This window comes from Ammospiza caudacuta, chromosome 6 (genome assembly GCF_027887145.1).
Source record: "Ammospiza caudacuta isolate bAmmCau1 chromosome 6, bAmmCau1.pri, whole genome shotgun sequence".
In the NCBI taxonomy this organism is placed as follows: domain Eukaryota; kingdom Metazoa; phylum Chordata; class Aves; order Passeriformes; family Passerellidae; genus Ammospiza; species Ammospiza caudacuta.
The window spans coordinates 61,626,130-61,639,996 of NC_080598.1; the positions used below are offsets into that span (position 1 = coordinate 61,626,130).

At 45.0% G+C, this 13,867-nt stretch overlaps 1 protein-coding gene across 2 annotated transcripts in view; it reads left to right on the forward strand.

Moving 5' to 3' along the window:
* The window catches only part of ARMH4 (armadillo like helical domain containing 4), a 63,961-nt gene that overhangs the window by 9,938 nt on the left and 40,156 nt on the right, over window positions 1-13,867 (forward strand). Inside the window, exon 4 of one of the 2 annotated variants that reach the window (XM_058807497.1) lies at window positions 673-1,006. In XM_058807497.1, coding sequence (XP_058663480.1) covers window positions 673-947 — 275 coding nt within the window. In that variant the 3' untranslated portion in view covers window positions 948-1,006. Of the gene's footprint in view, window positions 1-672; window positions 1,007-13,867 lie in introns of those variants that run through there. The other variant, XM_058807496.1, reaches the window with a different exon arrangement.

Here is a 13,867-nt window from a genome sequence, read left to right on the forward strand (position 1 = left end):
AGGGGACCCTCCATTGCTGGCTGCCCTTGAGGAGAAAGTTTCACTGCAGCAGAGTCACTTCTCAAAGGAAACAAAAGTTTAGTGACTTCCTTTGAGTTAAATTTTCATTAAGGAGTTTCTTGGGGTTTTTATAAAATCTTGTTATGCTGAATGGTTGCTGTGTGGTATTTTCAGGGTGGCGGGAAGGAAATGATGACTCTGACTCCATGTTCTTAGAAGGCTAACTTATTATTTTATGCTATTATTTTAAAGAATACTATACTAAATAGTGTAGTATACTATACTAAATAGTATATATTTAATGTAGTATACTATACTAATTATATACTATATATACTAAATAGTATGTATTAGTATACTATACTAAATAGTATAGAAAAAATAAATAGTAAAGAATAGAGAGAGGCTATTTACAGAAGACTTAACAAGATACTAATGAAAAACTTGTGACTCTCTCCAGAGTCCTGACACAGCTGGATTGTGGTTGGTCATTAAGTCAAAACAATTCACATGTTGGATAAGCAATCTCCAACCACATTCCAAAGCAGCAAAACACAGGAGAAGCAAATGAGATAATTGTTTTCCTTTTTCTCTGAGGCCTCTTAGCTTCCCAGGAGAAAGGATTTTTCAGAAAATGTGACAGTGACAGCTGCTCTTTCCTGTCTCCTGTAGATCTCACCGATGGGATCCTGGTCACCAGTGAGAAAGCTCTCCCAGCCCCTGGTGCGATGTCTTCTACCCCAGCTGGACAGACAGAGGAGCCAGCCAGCAGAACTGTGGTCCTGGTGACCCCAGCATCAGTGTCCCCCTCTGCCAGGAGGACAGCTGTCCCCTCTGCCAGGAGGACCAGCACAGCTGGCACCTATGGGCTGGAGCGCCTGGAGTCTGAAGGTACCCCTGGGCCCCAGGGGCAGGGGGGCTCCTGTGGGGTGCCAGCCCTGCCCTGACAGCCCCAGTCTGTCTGTTTGTCTGTGTGCACATCTCACTGTTCCAAATAAAGGTGTTGGATGGCCTGTGCTCTCCCAGGAGGCACAGGAAGCAAGCAATGAGCAGTGTCCTGGAGGATGCCTGAAATTCCAGTGCCTCTGGTGGATGGGGTGGGTTTTTCCTGGCTGGGGAGCAGCAGTGGTGTTGCTGTTGCAGCAGGGTCTGGCTCTGCACACCTGTAATGCACCCACCAAGGGGTGCTGAGGCAAAGCAGATCCTGGGCTGCAGTCCTGATCTGGCTTCTGTTCACCTCACCCACAGTTTTCCTGCAGAGGAACTGTTCCTTGCTCCTTTTCCTACTTCTGCTTGCTCATCCATCCAGTTCTGTGCTCCAGTCTCTGGCCTGATAGCACCTGGCAGGAATTAATCTCCCTGCCTGTTTTTGCTCCCCTTCCTTTATCTTGACCTTCTCTTGCCTTAGTGTTTTACTGCAAAGGTTGGCAGCTCTCCAGGGGTGGCACTGCCAGATGGTTTTTCTCCTCTGAGTAGAGGTGGGGTGCTCCAGACAACAGCTCATCAGCATCTTTTCTCTGCAGGAAGCAATAACTCGCTCTCCTGTGGAGTTTAGAGGGCAGCAGAAGCTGGGAGCCTTCCCCACTGCATGTTCCTGGCTTGCTGCTGGCTTTGAAGCCTTCCCTGAGCTCTCTGGGGCTCCAATTGCAGCATTTTGCCCTTGCCAGGATGAATTTTGGATGTCTCTGGCAAGGCAGGGATGTGGTGCTGATGGGAGAGTGGCAGCAGGGGAGGGAAAGGTTGTGTGTGTAGGGAAAAGCTGATCCTCCAGGCTGGGAAACAAGGTCTGTGCTTAGCAAGAGCAGTGTGATTCAGGAGGCTAAAGTGTTTTATAGCCCTCTGGGACCTCCTTTAGAAGCCTGGGTTTCTGCATGGGAAGATAAGAGGGATTTCAGTTTCAGCTGAGCATTGGTCTCTCAGTTTAATGAGACCTGCACAGATATTTTAAAAAAAAATCTTTCTGCTCCAATACAGGACTGATGCAACTTTCTTGGATTCCTTCTGCACTCTTTTCTCTGCTCTGGGCTCCTCTAAAGGCAGATGTGGGCTGTAGCTGAGGGCTCAAGTGGAAATCTGGGTTTCTTGGCTCTGTTCTCCAAGGGACATGGGGCTCTTTGTGCATTTGACAACTGGCACAGCTCTTGTGGTGTAAATCTCTTCTGCTCAGCCCAGACCTCTGTGCAGGGAGCCAGGAGGTTCCCTGGTGCTGGGGATGATGAATCCACATCTTGTAAAATGGGACAATTACAATTATCATTTGGGGAAAGGCTTTCTGCCTGGGGATGCTGCTGCCCCAGTTAAGCACAAAGGAACATTTTTGAGCCACAACTCTGCTCTCTCAACATCTTTTTTTGCTTAAAGGCAATTGGGGGGTATCACATCCTCATGGTGGAGTGGCATTTAGGAGCTTAGCTCCCAAAATTACAGTTCCTGCTGTTTACTCTCAGAATATCTTGATGCTGCCAGATCCAGGATGTTTGGGGGTGCTTTCCTTTAAAGCTCCATGGAGCTCCAGCCCAGGACACTCAGGTTTTTGGGGGATGCTGTTGCAGGCACATGACTGGGTCCCCAGTGAGGTATCTTGGCCCTTTGGGGAGGGGCTCACTGTTGGAAGAAGTGCAAGGAGCTGAGTGAGCTCTGCTGCCCTCAGTGGGGCCCTGCTGCCTTGCCTCACTGAAGGGCTGGCTCATCATTAAATACCAACCCCTGCTGCTCAGCTCCCTCTGTTTCTTGGGGACCATCTGTGCCAAACTGCCTGTGGTTAATTGCATCTCTGCATTCACCTGCCTGGCTTGGATGCAAAAGTGTTTTAAAAATCAAATTGCATGGGTAAAATGAAAATAATCCTCCTCTCTGGTGGACTCTGGAGGGATGAGCTGGGGAACAAATTTCTTCCTGCCTTGACTCCTTGGTGAGCTTGGTTCTGCTTTGCCCTTCCTAGTCAGAGAAATCCCATAAAGGGATTATAGGATATGGGGACAGGACACAGCAGAGGATAAGGCTTGCTTGTCTGGGGGAATTGATTATGTGTTTTTGTCTCTGTGCCTGGAATTTGTATGTCTCTCTAGCAAGCTGAGCACTGCAGCTTTCTCTGTAGGGTACAAAGAGCTACTGGTGTTGAGGTGGTGAGGTCTGCAGGACGAAGTGAGAGATGAGATTCTGACTCCATGTTCTCAGAAGGCTGATTTATTATTTTAGGATACTAGATTATATTAAATAATGCTATACTAAAACTATGCTAAAGAAAAAGATACAGAAGGCTTAACAAGAATGGTGATGAAAATTTGTGATTGACTCCTTAGTCTAACACAGCTGATGGTGATTGGTCATTAAGTAAAAACAATTTACTTGAAACCAATCAAACATGCTCCTGTTGGTAAACAATCTCCAACCACATTCCAAAGCAGCAAAACACAGGAGAAGCAATCAGATAATTGTTGTTTTCATTTCTCTCTGAGGCTTCTAATCTTCCCAGGAGAAGAAATCCTGGCAAAGGGATTTTCCAGAAAATATGACAGTGACACTACTGGCTCAGCTGGCTTAGGACCACTGTGGGAGCCTCCCAACATCCTTCAAAAAGTGACTTTTTGGAAAGAAACCACATTGCTTTTCAGCTTGGTTCCTGTGCTGTAGCATCTGCCATGCTGTTGGCAGAGGTGGCTGCACATCCCCAGCCTGGCAGCCTTTGGCAGGTGGCACTTTCTGAGGCGGCAGAATATGTGCCATGCTCCATCTTCTGCAAAATCTGTGCAGCTTCCAGCTGGAACCTGCTGGGTAGAGCTCACCAAACTCTGGTCCTGCCACTGTGGGTGAGGCTGAGTCTGTATCTAACCCTGCAGGCTCAAGGTTTGCTTCTCTTGACTCTCTGTTTCCAGCCCCTGCCATGGCAGGGACACCTTCCACTACCCCAGGCTGCTCCAAGCCCCATCTAACCTGGCCTGGAACACTTCCAGGGATGCAGGGGCAGCCCCAGCTGCTCTGGGCACCTGTGCCAGGATCTCCCACCCTCCCAGGGAGCAATTCCCTCTGCTGTCTTGCTGGGAGTGAGCTGCTCACACAGCTCAGGGGTCAGGAGAGCTGTGCAGGCTGTGGAGGGTGCTCTGAGCTCTGATTAAAGCAGGAGCTGCTGTGCCTGTTGTGTGGTGTCAGGAGAGCCAGCAGCTCTGAAAATGGCAACTTAAAATCAGTTGCTCCAGAGGAGGAGGCTTTAACCAAGTAGCTCTTGAGCATGGAGTGTTCCCAATTAATTAGGATGGCTCTCAGCTGGCAGAATTTGGAGTTTCATGTGCATTTGCAGCCTGCTTTGAGCTGTTTTGTGTACCACAGAACAGCTGAGGTTGGAAAAAACCTTCAGGACTGAGTCCAACTTTTGACCAAACACCTCTGTGTCAACCAGACCACATCCAGTCTTGTCTTAAACACCTCCAGCCATGGTGACTCCACCACCTCCCTGGGCAGCCCCTTCCAATGTTTAATCACCTTTTCTGTGTAGAAATTCCTCCTGAATACTTCACAACTTATAGCCATTTAACCATTTACATAAATTTATAAAAGATGTTTCAACTTTCAACTCCCCATTTTTCTTTTCATCTGTGGCACAGTACAAGGAGCTTTTTTTTTTTCTTTTTTTGGATGTGAAGGGTATTTTTCCCAGGAATTAAGGCTGTGAAGGGGATTATTTGGACCTTGACTGTATGGATTAAGATCTGCCTCATTAAATCTCTACAACCCTGTTAAAAATTTAAATTAGGATGCAGAGGTGTAAATAAAACAGGCACTTAACCCAGCATGGTTAACTAGCCTGATATTATAGTTCCTCACCAGCTCTTTGGCTATCAATTAAACTGGCAAGGAGCAGAAGGCTTAAAGCATGTGCAGAATGAATTATTAAATGGTTTTGGTCCACACTTTCCTCTTGTATCTTGTTTATTGCTCCCACTGAAATGGAAGCTGCTCTCTGTTGACCTCTATCATCTTCTCAGCAGGTGCTGGCTCATCCCTCCTTTTCCTTTGTAGCAAGAAATGATGAAAAAGTGACAATTTTTTGTATCAAACCCACCTTTTTTTTTTTTTTTTTTTTCCCCTTCTCTCTCTTCTGGAAGTGTTTGATACATCCACAGTTTTTCTGTACAGCCTCAGCCTCACTCCACTCATGGGCAAGAATAATCTCCAATCTTACCCTGCCCTCTGTCAGGTTGGAGCCATCCCTCTTACCCTGTCATGCATTGATCCAAATTCCCTCTCCAGCTCTCTGGGACCCTTTTTAGGCACTGGAAGGGTCCCTAAAGTTTCTCTGGAGCCTTCCCTTTTTCAGGCTCTCTGTTCTTTGTGATGTTCTGCCACTCTTCTGCCTCCAGCAGGTATTTCTTAGTCTGACCCACCTTGATCCTGTTCTTTTGTGTGAATTATGTGATTTTTTTGGGGGGTGAATTTTGAACTGTATGTGAATTTTGAACTGTATTAGATGTTTCCAATACAGTTTTAGATGTTTAGATTTGCCCCCCCAAAAAAATGAGAGTTCACTTAAATATCCCTTCAGTGCTGTAGCTTATCTCCAAGCTTGGACAAAAATAACAGATAAACCCCCACAGCTGCTATTATTGCAGTGTAACAGGCTGTGTGAGTGAAAGTTTTTAATGAGTTTCTGTTTGTTTTAATCTGAGGATTAAGCAGTTTGCCCTCCTGGCCCCAGGGAGGTGGGTGCAAAGAAGCAGGAACATTTTCTGCTGGAGCTGCTCATGCCTGGTGTTGCTCATGGGGATTTTTGGCAGCTTTTGGGGTGCTGCAAGAGGGGGATCAGGATGGGGAAGGAGCAGGAAATTAGACAGAAATGAGCTGAATGAACACTCAGTCATTTTCCCTCTGGCTCCTCTTATTCCTCACAGGATCTGAGTTAAAACCCAGAGACTGTAGCCTATAATGACAGACCTGCTCCCCAGTATTCATCATCTGTGATGGTCCAGCCTGGGCTTGTCTAGAAAATAAAGCTGAAATTAAATGTTTTCTTATCTCTTGGCCTGTTGGTTGTTCTGTTCCCAGGCAGTGGGGTTGAATTGAATGCTTTTCTGGAAGAAAACACCAACAGCTTTTCCCAATGAAAATGGCATTAGTGTCTCTGCTGGTGTTTTTTGGGTTTTTTTTTTTTTTTTTGATTGTTTGGGGACTTTTTCTGTGGTTTAGAAAAAAAAGCCCTATGCCCACAGCCCTTTTCCTGGGGAAGCATTTTGTTACAAGATGATGTAAACTCTTTATCTGCCTTCATCTCTCTTGTTCTGCCCTGTCCACTCTCAGGTCATGGTCATTAAATCTGCACTGATTTGGGTGCCCCTCACTTGATAAATCACCACTTTTTGTCTTCATTTTTATCCTGATTGGTCCAACAGCATCAAGCCAGGGAGCAAACTGGTTATTGCACATGCAGTGTGTTCTGCAGCATTTTGGGTGGTTTTTCCCCCTTTAAAATAGTCTTGTGTTGCTGAGCTGAGTCTTTAGCCTGGCTCAGTGTGAGAGCAATCTTGAGGTGAATGCTGCTGGAGAAACAGTTTGGTTTTGTTTTAGGCAGAAATCCTTCAGTTTGGATAAGAGAAAACAACCTTAAGTTTGCCCAATGAAGATTTAGATTGGGTATTGTAAAACCCCTGTCCCAGGGAAGTTTTTCAGAGATAAAAATCCAATGCCTATTTTCTCTTGGCTGCTTTTCCCACCCAGTCTAAGGAAAAGCTCTGTTCATGTTCCTCTTTGGTGCTCTGGTTGTTCAGAGTGTCTGCTGGTATTTTTTGGGATTGTGCAGCATTTTGGGTGGGTTTTTTTTTTCCCCTTTAAATTAGTTTTGTGTTGCTGAGCTGACTCTCTAGCCTGGTTCAGTGTGAGAGCAATCTTGAGGTGAATGCTGCTGGAGAAAGAGTTTGGTTTTGTTTTAGGAGGAAATCCTTGATTTTGGACCAGAGAAAATAATCTGAAGTCCACCAGGGAAGGTTTAGGCTGGGTAATAGGGCAAAATTTAATCACTGAAAGGTGGTGGTGGAGTCAGCAGCCCTGGAGGGATTTAAGGGATGTTTGGATGTGGCACTTGGGGACATGGGTTAGGGTGGCCTTGGTAGTGCTGGGGCAGTGTTGGACTCAGTGATTTGAGAGCTTTTCCAACTTTAATCTGTGATGTGTAATTCTCTCCTATAGGTAAGGTTATGTCGTCCTGCTTTGTGTGCAGGGTCTGACCCACCAGGTTTCCTCCCAACATCCTTCCCCTGTCTCTGTGCATTGTCCAGATGCTGAAACATCCCAAAAGATTGATTTTTCCAGAGCACAGACAACACCACACCCTGCAAATCCCTTGTGTGGTTTTGCAGTGCAGGTGACTGGGCTTGCAGAACCCATCCCAGGGGGGTTTATTCTGATTTTTGGCAGAGTTTCTGTGCCTGGGTTGTTGCCCCACCATTGTCGCAGACATCTTTTTGTGAAAATCCTGTTCTAGGGATTTTTTTTCTTCCTGAGAAGCTGAGAGGCTTCAGGAACAAAATGTAAACATTGATTATCTGCTGCTGTGGAATGCAACAGGTGCATCTGTGATTGGTCTCGTGTGGTTGTTTCTAATTAATGGCCAATCACAGCTGGCTTGGACAAAGAGCCTGAGGCAGCTGCCTTTGTCATCATTCTTGTCTTTTCTATTCTTAGCTTAGCTAGCCTTCTGAGATGAAACTTTTTCTTCTGTTTTTTTTTACTATAATTTTAGCGTGATGTGCATCATAAAATAATAAATCAAGCCTTCTGAACATGACATCAACATTCTCATCTCTTCCCTCACCTGAAAACCCCTGTGAACGCCATCACACACCATGGCCCAGCTCAGGAGCACTGCTTGGTGAGATCCTCTCCACCTTCCCAGCAGCTCTGTCCTTCCAGGCTGCCAAAGGGGCTGCTGGATGGTGACATTGACTGATCACATGCAGGCAGCACATTAATAATGAAGGATTTGTCCTAGAAAGGCCTCCCTGCCTTGACAATCAGCTGGGATCACAGAAGCAGTGCAGAAAGTGAAGCTCAGTGGAGAAAACCCTTGGCAGAGGCTGCTTAGTGCCACAGACCGCCCCATCCCTGATCCTGTTGGTATTTACACAGCATTATTTACACATTTACATGGTGTATTAGCACACAGGGTCACCCTGCAGCACTGAGCACCACATAAAAACACAGCTAAAACTGGCAGGGATCTCTGCAATCCTCTGTGGTGCCTTTGAACACCTTCATCCCCTGAGTTTGGTGTGAGGGAGGGAAAGGACAGAGCAAATGACAACTGCAGGTTTTGTCCTGCAGCTTCTTCCCTTTTTAGTTTGGGTTAGGTTGGTTGTTTGGGGGTTTTTTGGGATGTTTTTGTTTTGTTTGGTTGGTTTTGGGGGTATTTTTGGTAGGTTTTTTGGGGGGATTTGTTTTGGGGTTTTTTTTGTGGGTTTTTTTTCTTGTTTTTTAGGGGTTTTTTTGAGTTTTCTTTTTGTTGGTTTGTTTTTGGTTTTTTAGGGTTGTTTGTTTCTTTGGGGTTTTTTTGAGCTTTTTTGGGGGGTTTTGGGGATTTTTTTGGGTTTTTTGGTTTTTTTGGTAGGGTTTTTGGGGGGATTTTTTGTTGTTTTTTTTTTGGGTTTTTTTTGGTTGAGTTTTTTGGGTTTTTTTTGAGGTTTTTTTGGATTTTTTTGAGGTTTTTTGTGTAGTTTTTTTGTCTTTTTAAAAATTTATTTGGGGTTTTTTGTAGGCTTTTTTGGGGGGTTTTTTTGTTTGGTTTTTTTTTTGTTGTTTTTGTTTCTTTGGTGTTTTTTTTGGTGGGGTGGGGGTTTTTTGTACTTTGAATTCACTTTGTGCCTCTGAGTGAATCTGTCACCTTCCACTGAGAGCTTCTGGCTGCTCAGGGCACAGCAAGATCTTTGTGCTGCTGTGTGCTCAGCCCGACAGAACGATGCTTTCCTGCCTCTCCTGAGCAATCCAAGTGTTTGCAAACATTAATGGAAAATACCTAAATATAGAAACATCACTCTCCAGTGAAGGTTTCTCCAGCTGCAAACCTGCTGTAGCTCCATTGCCTTCAGCAAGGTTATGAGCACAGTGGCTTCAGCTCCACCTTCTTCCAAGCCATCACATGCCCAAAAATTGATTTTTGAGGCTTTTACCTGCTGGATGCTGCTGGTTTGCTTCAGATTCCACAGGGTGTGGGTTCCTGCTGGGTCAGGGAAATGCCTCACAAGGGAGGTGTGAGGGGGTCTCAGTTCTGCCTAAACCACAGAAATCATTGTGGATTTGTAGCCTCACTTTTGGAGCAAGCACAAGGTGAAAAAGCAAATCCCATCCTCTGGATCTCACCTGTGTCAATAATGGATCCATTCAGAGTTGCATGATAAACCCACTGGTGGCTGTTTCTATTAATAAAGCTGGAAAAACTCTGCTTAAAATGTGTTATTTTATATCAGATCTTTCCTTGGGGCTCCCCTGCAGCTTCCCCAGGTAACAAATGACAGGACAAGGAGAAAGAGCCTCAAGCTCTGCACCAGGGGAGGTTTAGGTTGGATATCAGGGAAAATTTCCTTAATAAAAGGATGGTCAGGCATTGTGCCAGGCTGCCCAGTCCCCATCCCTGGAGAGGTTTAAAAGATGTGTGGATGTGGCACTTGGGGCTTAGTGCAGGATTAACAGTTGGACTCTAATCTCAGAGTAAAAATCATTCCATGTCACACAAAAATAGTTCACACTGAGCTGCAAATGAAACTCTGGGTTCCTTCTGAATCTGCTGGGCTTTGCACTTTCACTCCTTGTTGCATTCAGTCTTTCCCAACTGAAAGGGGAAAGTTTTCTTCAATCTGCTGCTGAGGCCTTTTGCAGGCCAAAAGGTGCCAGTTTAGGAGGAAAAATGTGGCTTTTGTAGGAGTGTGAAGCACAAACCTCCAGCCTGAGCTTTGGCTCCGTGCTGCTCACTCCCATTTCCCACCTTATGAGTATGCCCAGCCTTCTGCACTCTGAGTTGTGCCTCCTCTGCTGAAATCCCACATTTGGGAAGTCTGTGGGTTTTTTTTTTTTTTGGAAGTGCAGCTTCCTCCTTGTGACCACCGAGTGGTGCTCTGCACTGCACCTTGCAGCAAGGCAAGCTGCTGGCATTTCGGGATGGGGCTTAAAAAGCTGATTTCAGATGCAGGAATGAGGCAGGGAGGAGAAGGGAGCCAGCTCAGAGCCTTCTCCTTCCCCCTTTGCAGGGGCTGTGCTGCAAGGATCTCATTACTCACAGCTCTCTGCTGTGCCTGCCTGCTGACTGATGGAGCTTGGTGATCATCACGTGTGATAAGTGGTCTCAGCACTTTCAATTCGGGCGTTCAGCTTGGCTGCCTGCAGGCTCTGGAGACAGGGAGATGGCTATCTGTGCCTTCAGCACTTCATCCTGGCAGGTGTGTGTCGCTGGGATTGCTAAAATCACAAGGGGCTTCTAAAACCCTTGTCTCAGAGCGGTTTTTCAGAGATGAAAACCCAGTGCCTGATCTCTCTTGGCTGCTTTTCCCACCCCGTCTAAGGAAAAGCTCCCTTCATATTCCTCTTCTGTGGTTCTGGTTGTTCAGAGTGTCTGGTGATAAGTATTTGGATTGTGCAGCATTTTGGGTGGTTTTCCCCCCTTTAAAATAGTTTTGTGTTGCTAAACAGATCTCTAGCTTGGCTCAGTGTGAGAGCAATTTTAAAGTGAATGCTGCTGGAGAAACAGTTTGGTTTTGTTTTAGGAGAAAATCCTTGAATTTGGATTAAGAGAAAGAAACCTGAAGTTCCACCAAGCAAAATTTAGTTTGGGTATTCTAAAACCCTTTTAGAAGTTTTTCACAGATAAAAACCCAATGCCTGTTCTCTCTTGGCTGCTTTTCCCACCCAGTCTAGGGAAAAGCTCTGTTCCTGTTCCTCTTCTTAGGTTTTCTGGCTGTTCAGAGTCTCTGCTGGTATTTTTTGGGATTCTGCAACATTTTGGGTGTTTTTTCCCGCTTTAAAATAGTTTTGTGTTTCTAAACTGAGTGCCTGGCATGGCTCAGTGTGAGAGCAGTTTTGAGGTGAATGCTGCTGGAGATACAGTTTGGTTTTGTTTTAGGAGGCAATCCTTGAATTTGGATAAGAGGAAACAACCTGAAGTTCTACCAATGAAGATTTAGATTGGATATCCTAAACCCCTTGTCCCAGAGCAGTTTTTCAGAGATAAAAATCCAATGCCTGTTCTCTCTTGGCTGCTTTTCCCACCCAGTCTAAGGAAAAGCTCTGTTCATGTTCCTCTTTGGTGTTCTGGTTGTTCAAAGTCTCTAGTGGTAAATTCTGGGATTGTGCAGCATTTTGGGTGGTTTTTCCCCTTTAAAATAGTTTTGTGTTGCTAAACAGAGTCTCTAGCCTGGCTCTTGAGGCGAATGCTACTGGAGATAGATACAATTTGATTTTGTTTTAGGAGAAAATCCTTGAAATTGGATAAGAGAAAACAACCTTAAGTTCTACCAATGAAGATTTAGATTTGGTATTCTAAAACCCTTGTCCCAGGGAAGTTTTTCAGAGATAAAAATCCAGTGCCTGTTCTCTCTTGGCTGCTTTTCCCACCCAGTGTAGGGAAAAGCTCTGTTCATGTTCCTCTTCTCTGGTGTTCTGGCTGTTTACATCTCTGCTGGTAAATTCTGGGATTGTGCAACATTTTGGGTGTTTTTTCCCCCTTTAAAATAGTTTTATGTTTCTAAACTGAGTGCCTGGCATGGCTCAGTGTGAGAGCAATTTTGAGGTGAATGCTGCTGGAGATACAGTTTGGTTTTGTTTTAGGAGGAAATCTGTGAATTAGACAAGAGGAAACAACCTTAAGTTCCACCATGGAAGATTTAGATTGGGTATTTTAAAACCCTTGTCCCAGGGAAGTTTTTCAGAGGTAAAAATCCAGTGTCTGTTCTCTCTTGGCTGCTTTTCCCACCCAGTCTAAGGAAAAGCTCTGTTCATGTTCCTCTTCTCTGGTGTTCTGGTTGTTCAAAGTCTCTAGTGGTAAATTCTGGGATTGTGCAGCATTTTGGGTGGTTTTTCCCCCTTTAAAATAGTTTTGTGTTTCTAAACTGAGTCTCTAGCCTGGCTCTTGAGGTGAATGCTGCTGGAGAAAGAGTTTGGTTTTGTTTTAGGAGAAAATCCTTGAATTTAGACAAGAGAAAACAACCTTAAGTTCCATCAAAGAAAATTTACATTGGGTATTCTAAACCCCTTGTCCCAGAGCAGTTTTTCAGAGATAAAAACCCAATGCCTGTTCTCTCTTGGCTGATTTTCCCAGTCTAGGGGAAAGCTCTGTTCATATTTTGGTTTTCTGGCTGTTCAGGGTCTCTGCTGGTAGTTTTTGGGATTGTTGATAGCTGTGCTTCTCTCAGCAGAGGGAAAAGACCTGTTTTCAGTTGTCTTTGCAGTGAGCACTCTCCAGGTGCCACTCTCAGCTTCACAGCTGTGTGGTTTGTATGACAACATTCATTTTGACAGAGAATTCCGATTTGATTCTAAATGCTGGGCACATTACAATACAGAAACTGCCTCTAAAATGCAATGGGAATTTAAGGGGCTGGCTAGCTGTGTCCCTGGGAGCTCCATTAGATGCTGTAGGAATGATCTTTCCAGGCACCAAAAGCCAGTCTCTAGCAGGGTGATGCAGCTGAATCCCAGCAGCAGCAGCTCATTTGTATGGAATACAGGAATGAAAGGCAGCACTGGGATTGTCTTGTCTGGTGAGCTGAGGAAAACATGCAGTGGTTGGGAGCAAATCCTTGAATTCCAGGGCAGGGAGATGCCCTGGCACAGCACAGTGGGTTTATAGCAGCCACTGATTTCTCATATTCCCATCTCATGTGATATCCCAAATTTTGGAAGCCATTTAATCCAGGTTGGATTGCCACCAACCTATAGGAGCTACAACTACAGCAGAAATATTTGGGTGACAAATATAACAAATAAAGGATTTGGTTAACAAAGGGTGGTTTGTTAGTTTTTAATGCCTGCATGCAGGGTGACTACAATAGGATCAGGGCTGAGCAGAGTTGGTGTAAATTAGATAAAAGTGCATAAATACTGTGTTTCAATTCTCAGCCTTGAAAAAGGAACTGTGAGAAATTCAAAGCATGCCATTGTTCCAGATATTATCTTCCCCTGGTGGGTGGCTCCATCAGCAGCTATTAAATTGCTCCAATGCAAATTCTGGCAGAGGATGTCCCTGAGACTTTGGTAACTATAACTTGGGAAAAAAACCCCAAAACTGTGGGAAGACTGGCTCTGTATTTGCCCTGCTCTAGACTTCCTTCAGCATCTGCAGCCAGTTGTGGTTGGAAATAGGAAAAAATAGAAAAAAAATAGGAAAAAGCCTTTGGTTTGATCCCGTAGAGTGGTTCCTGTGTTGCCATTTTAGTGATGAAATACTGACTTAAATATTTATTTTTCCATATGTTAACAGTACAGACAGTTTTGGAATAAATGGGTATCTGCTGTAGCAGAGAATTCATGGAATCACAGAATGGTTTTGGTTGCAAGGGACCCTAAAGATCATCTTGTTTCTACCCCCACCTTCCATGGGCAGGGAGACCTTGCACTGAATTCACAAGAATTTCATCAAAGTCTCATTTATCAGCTCTCCTGTGAAGTGTTGGCTATGATGCCTTCTTCCCAGCCCTTTCCAAAGCCAGATGGGATCTTGGAGCAACCTGGTCCTGAAAGCTGTGCCCTTTCCAGAGCTGGGAAAGACTCAGTCAATCAGTTAAACACTGAACCAACTCATTGCTGCGTCCAAGATCAGAATTCAGGGGAAGAGCATCTCTCTGTGATGGGTTAAGCAGGGAGCTCTGCAGTTACAGAAACCCAGGTGTTGTGCACA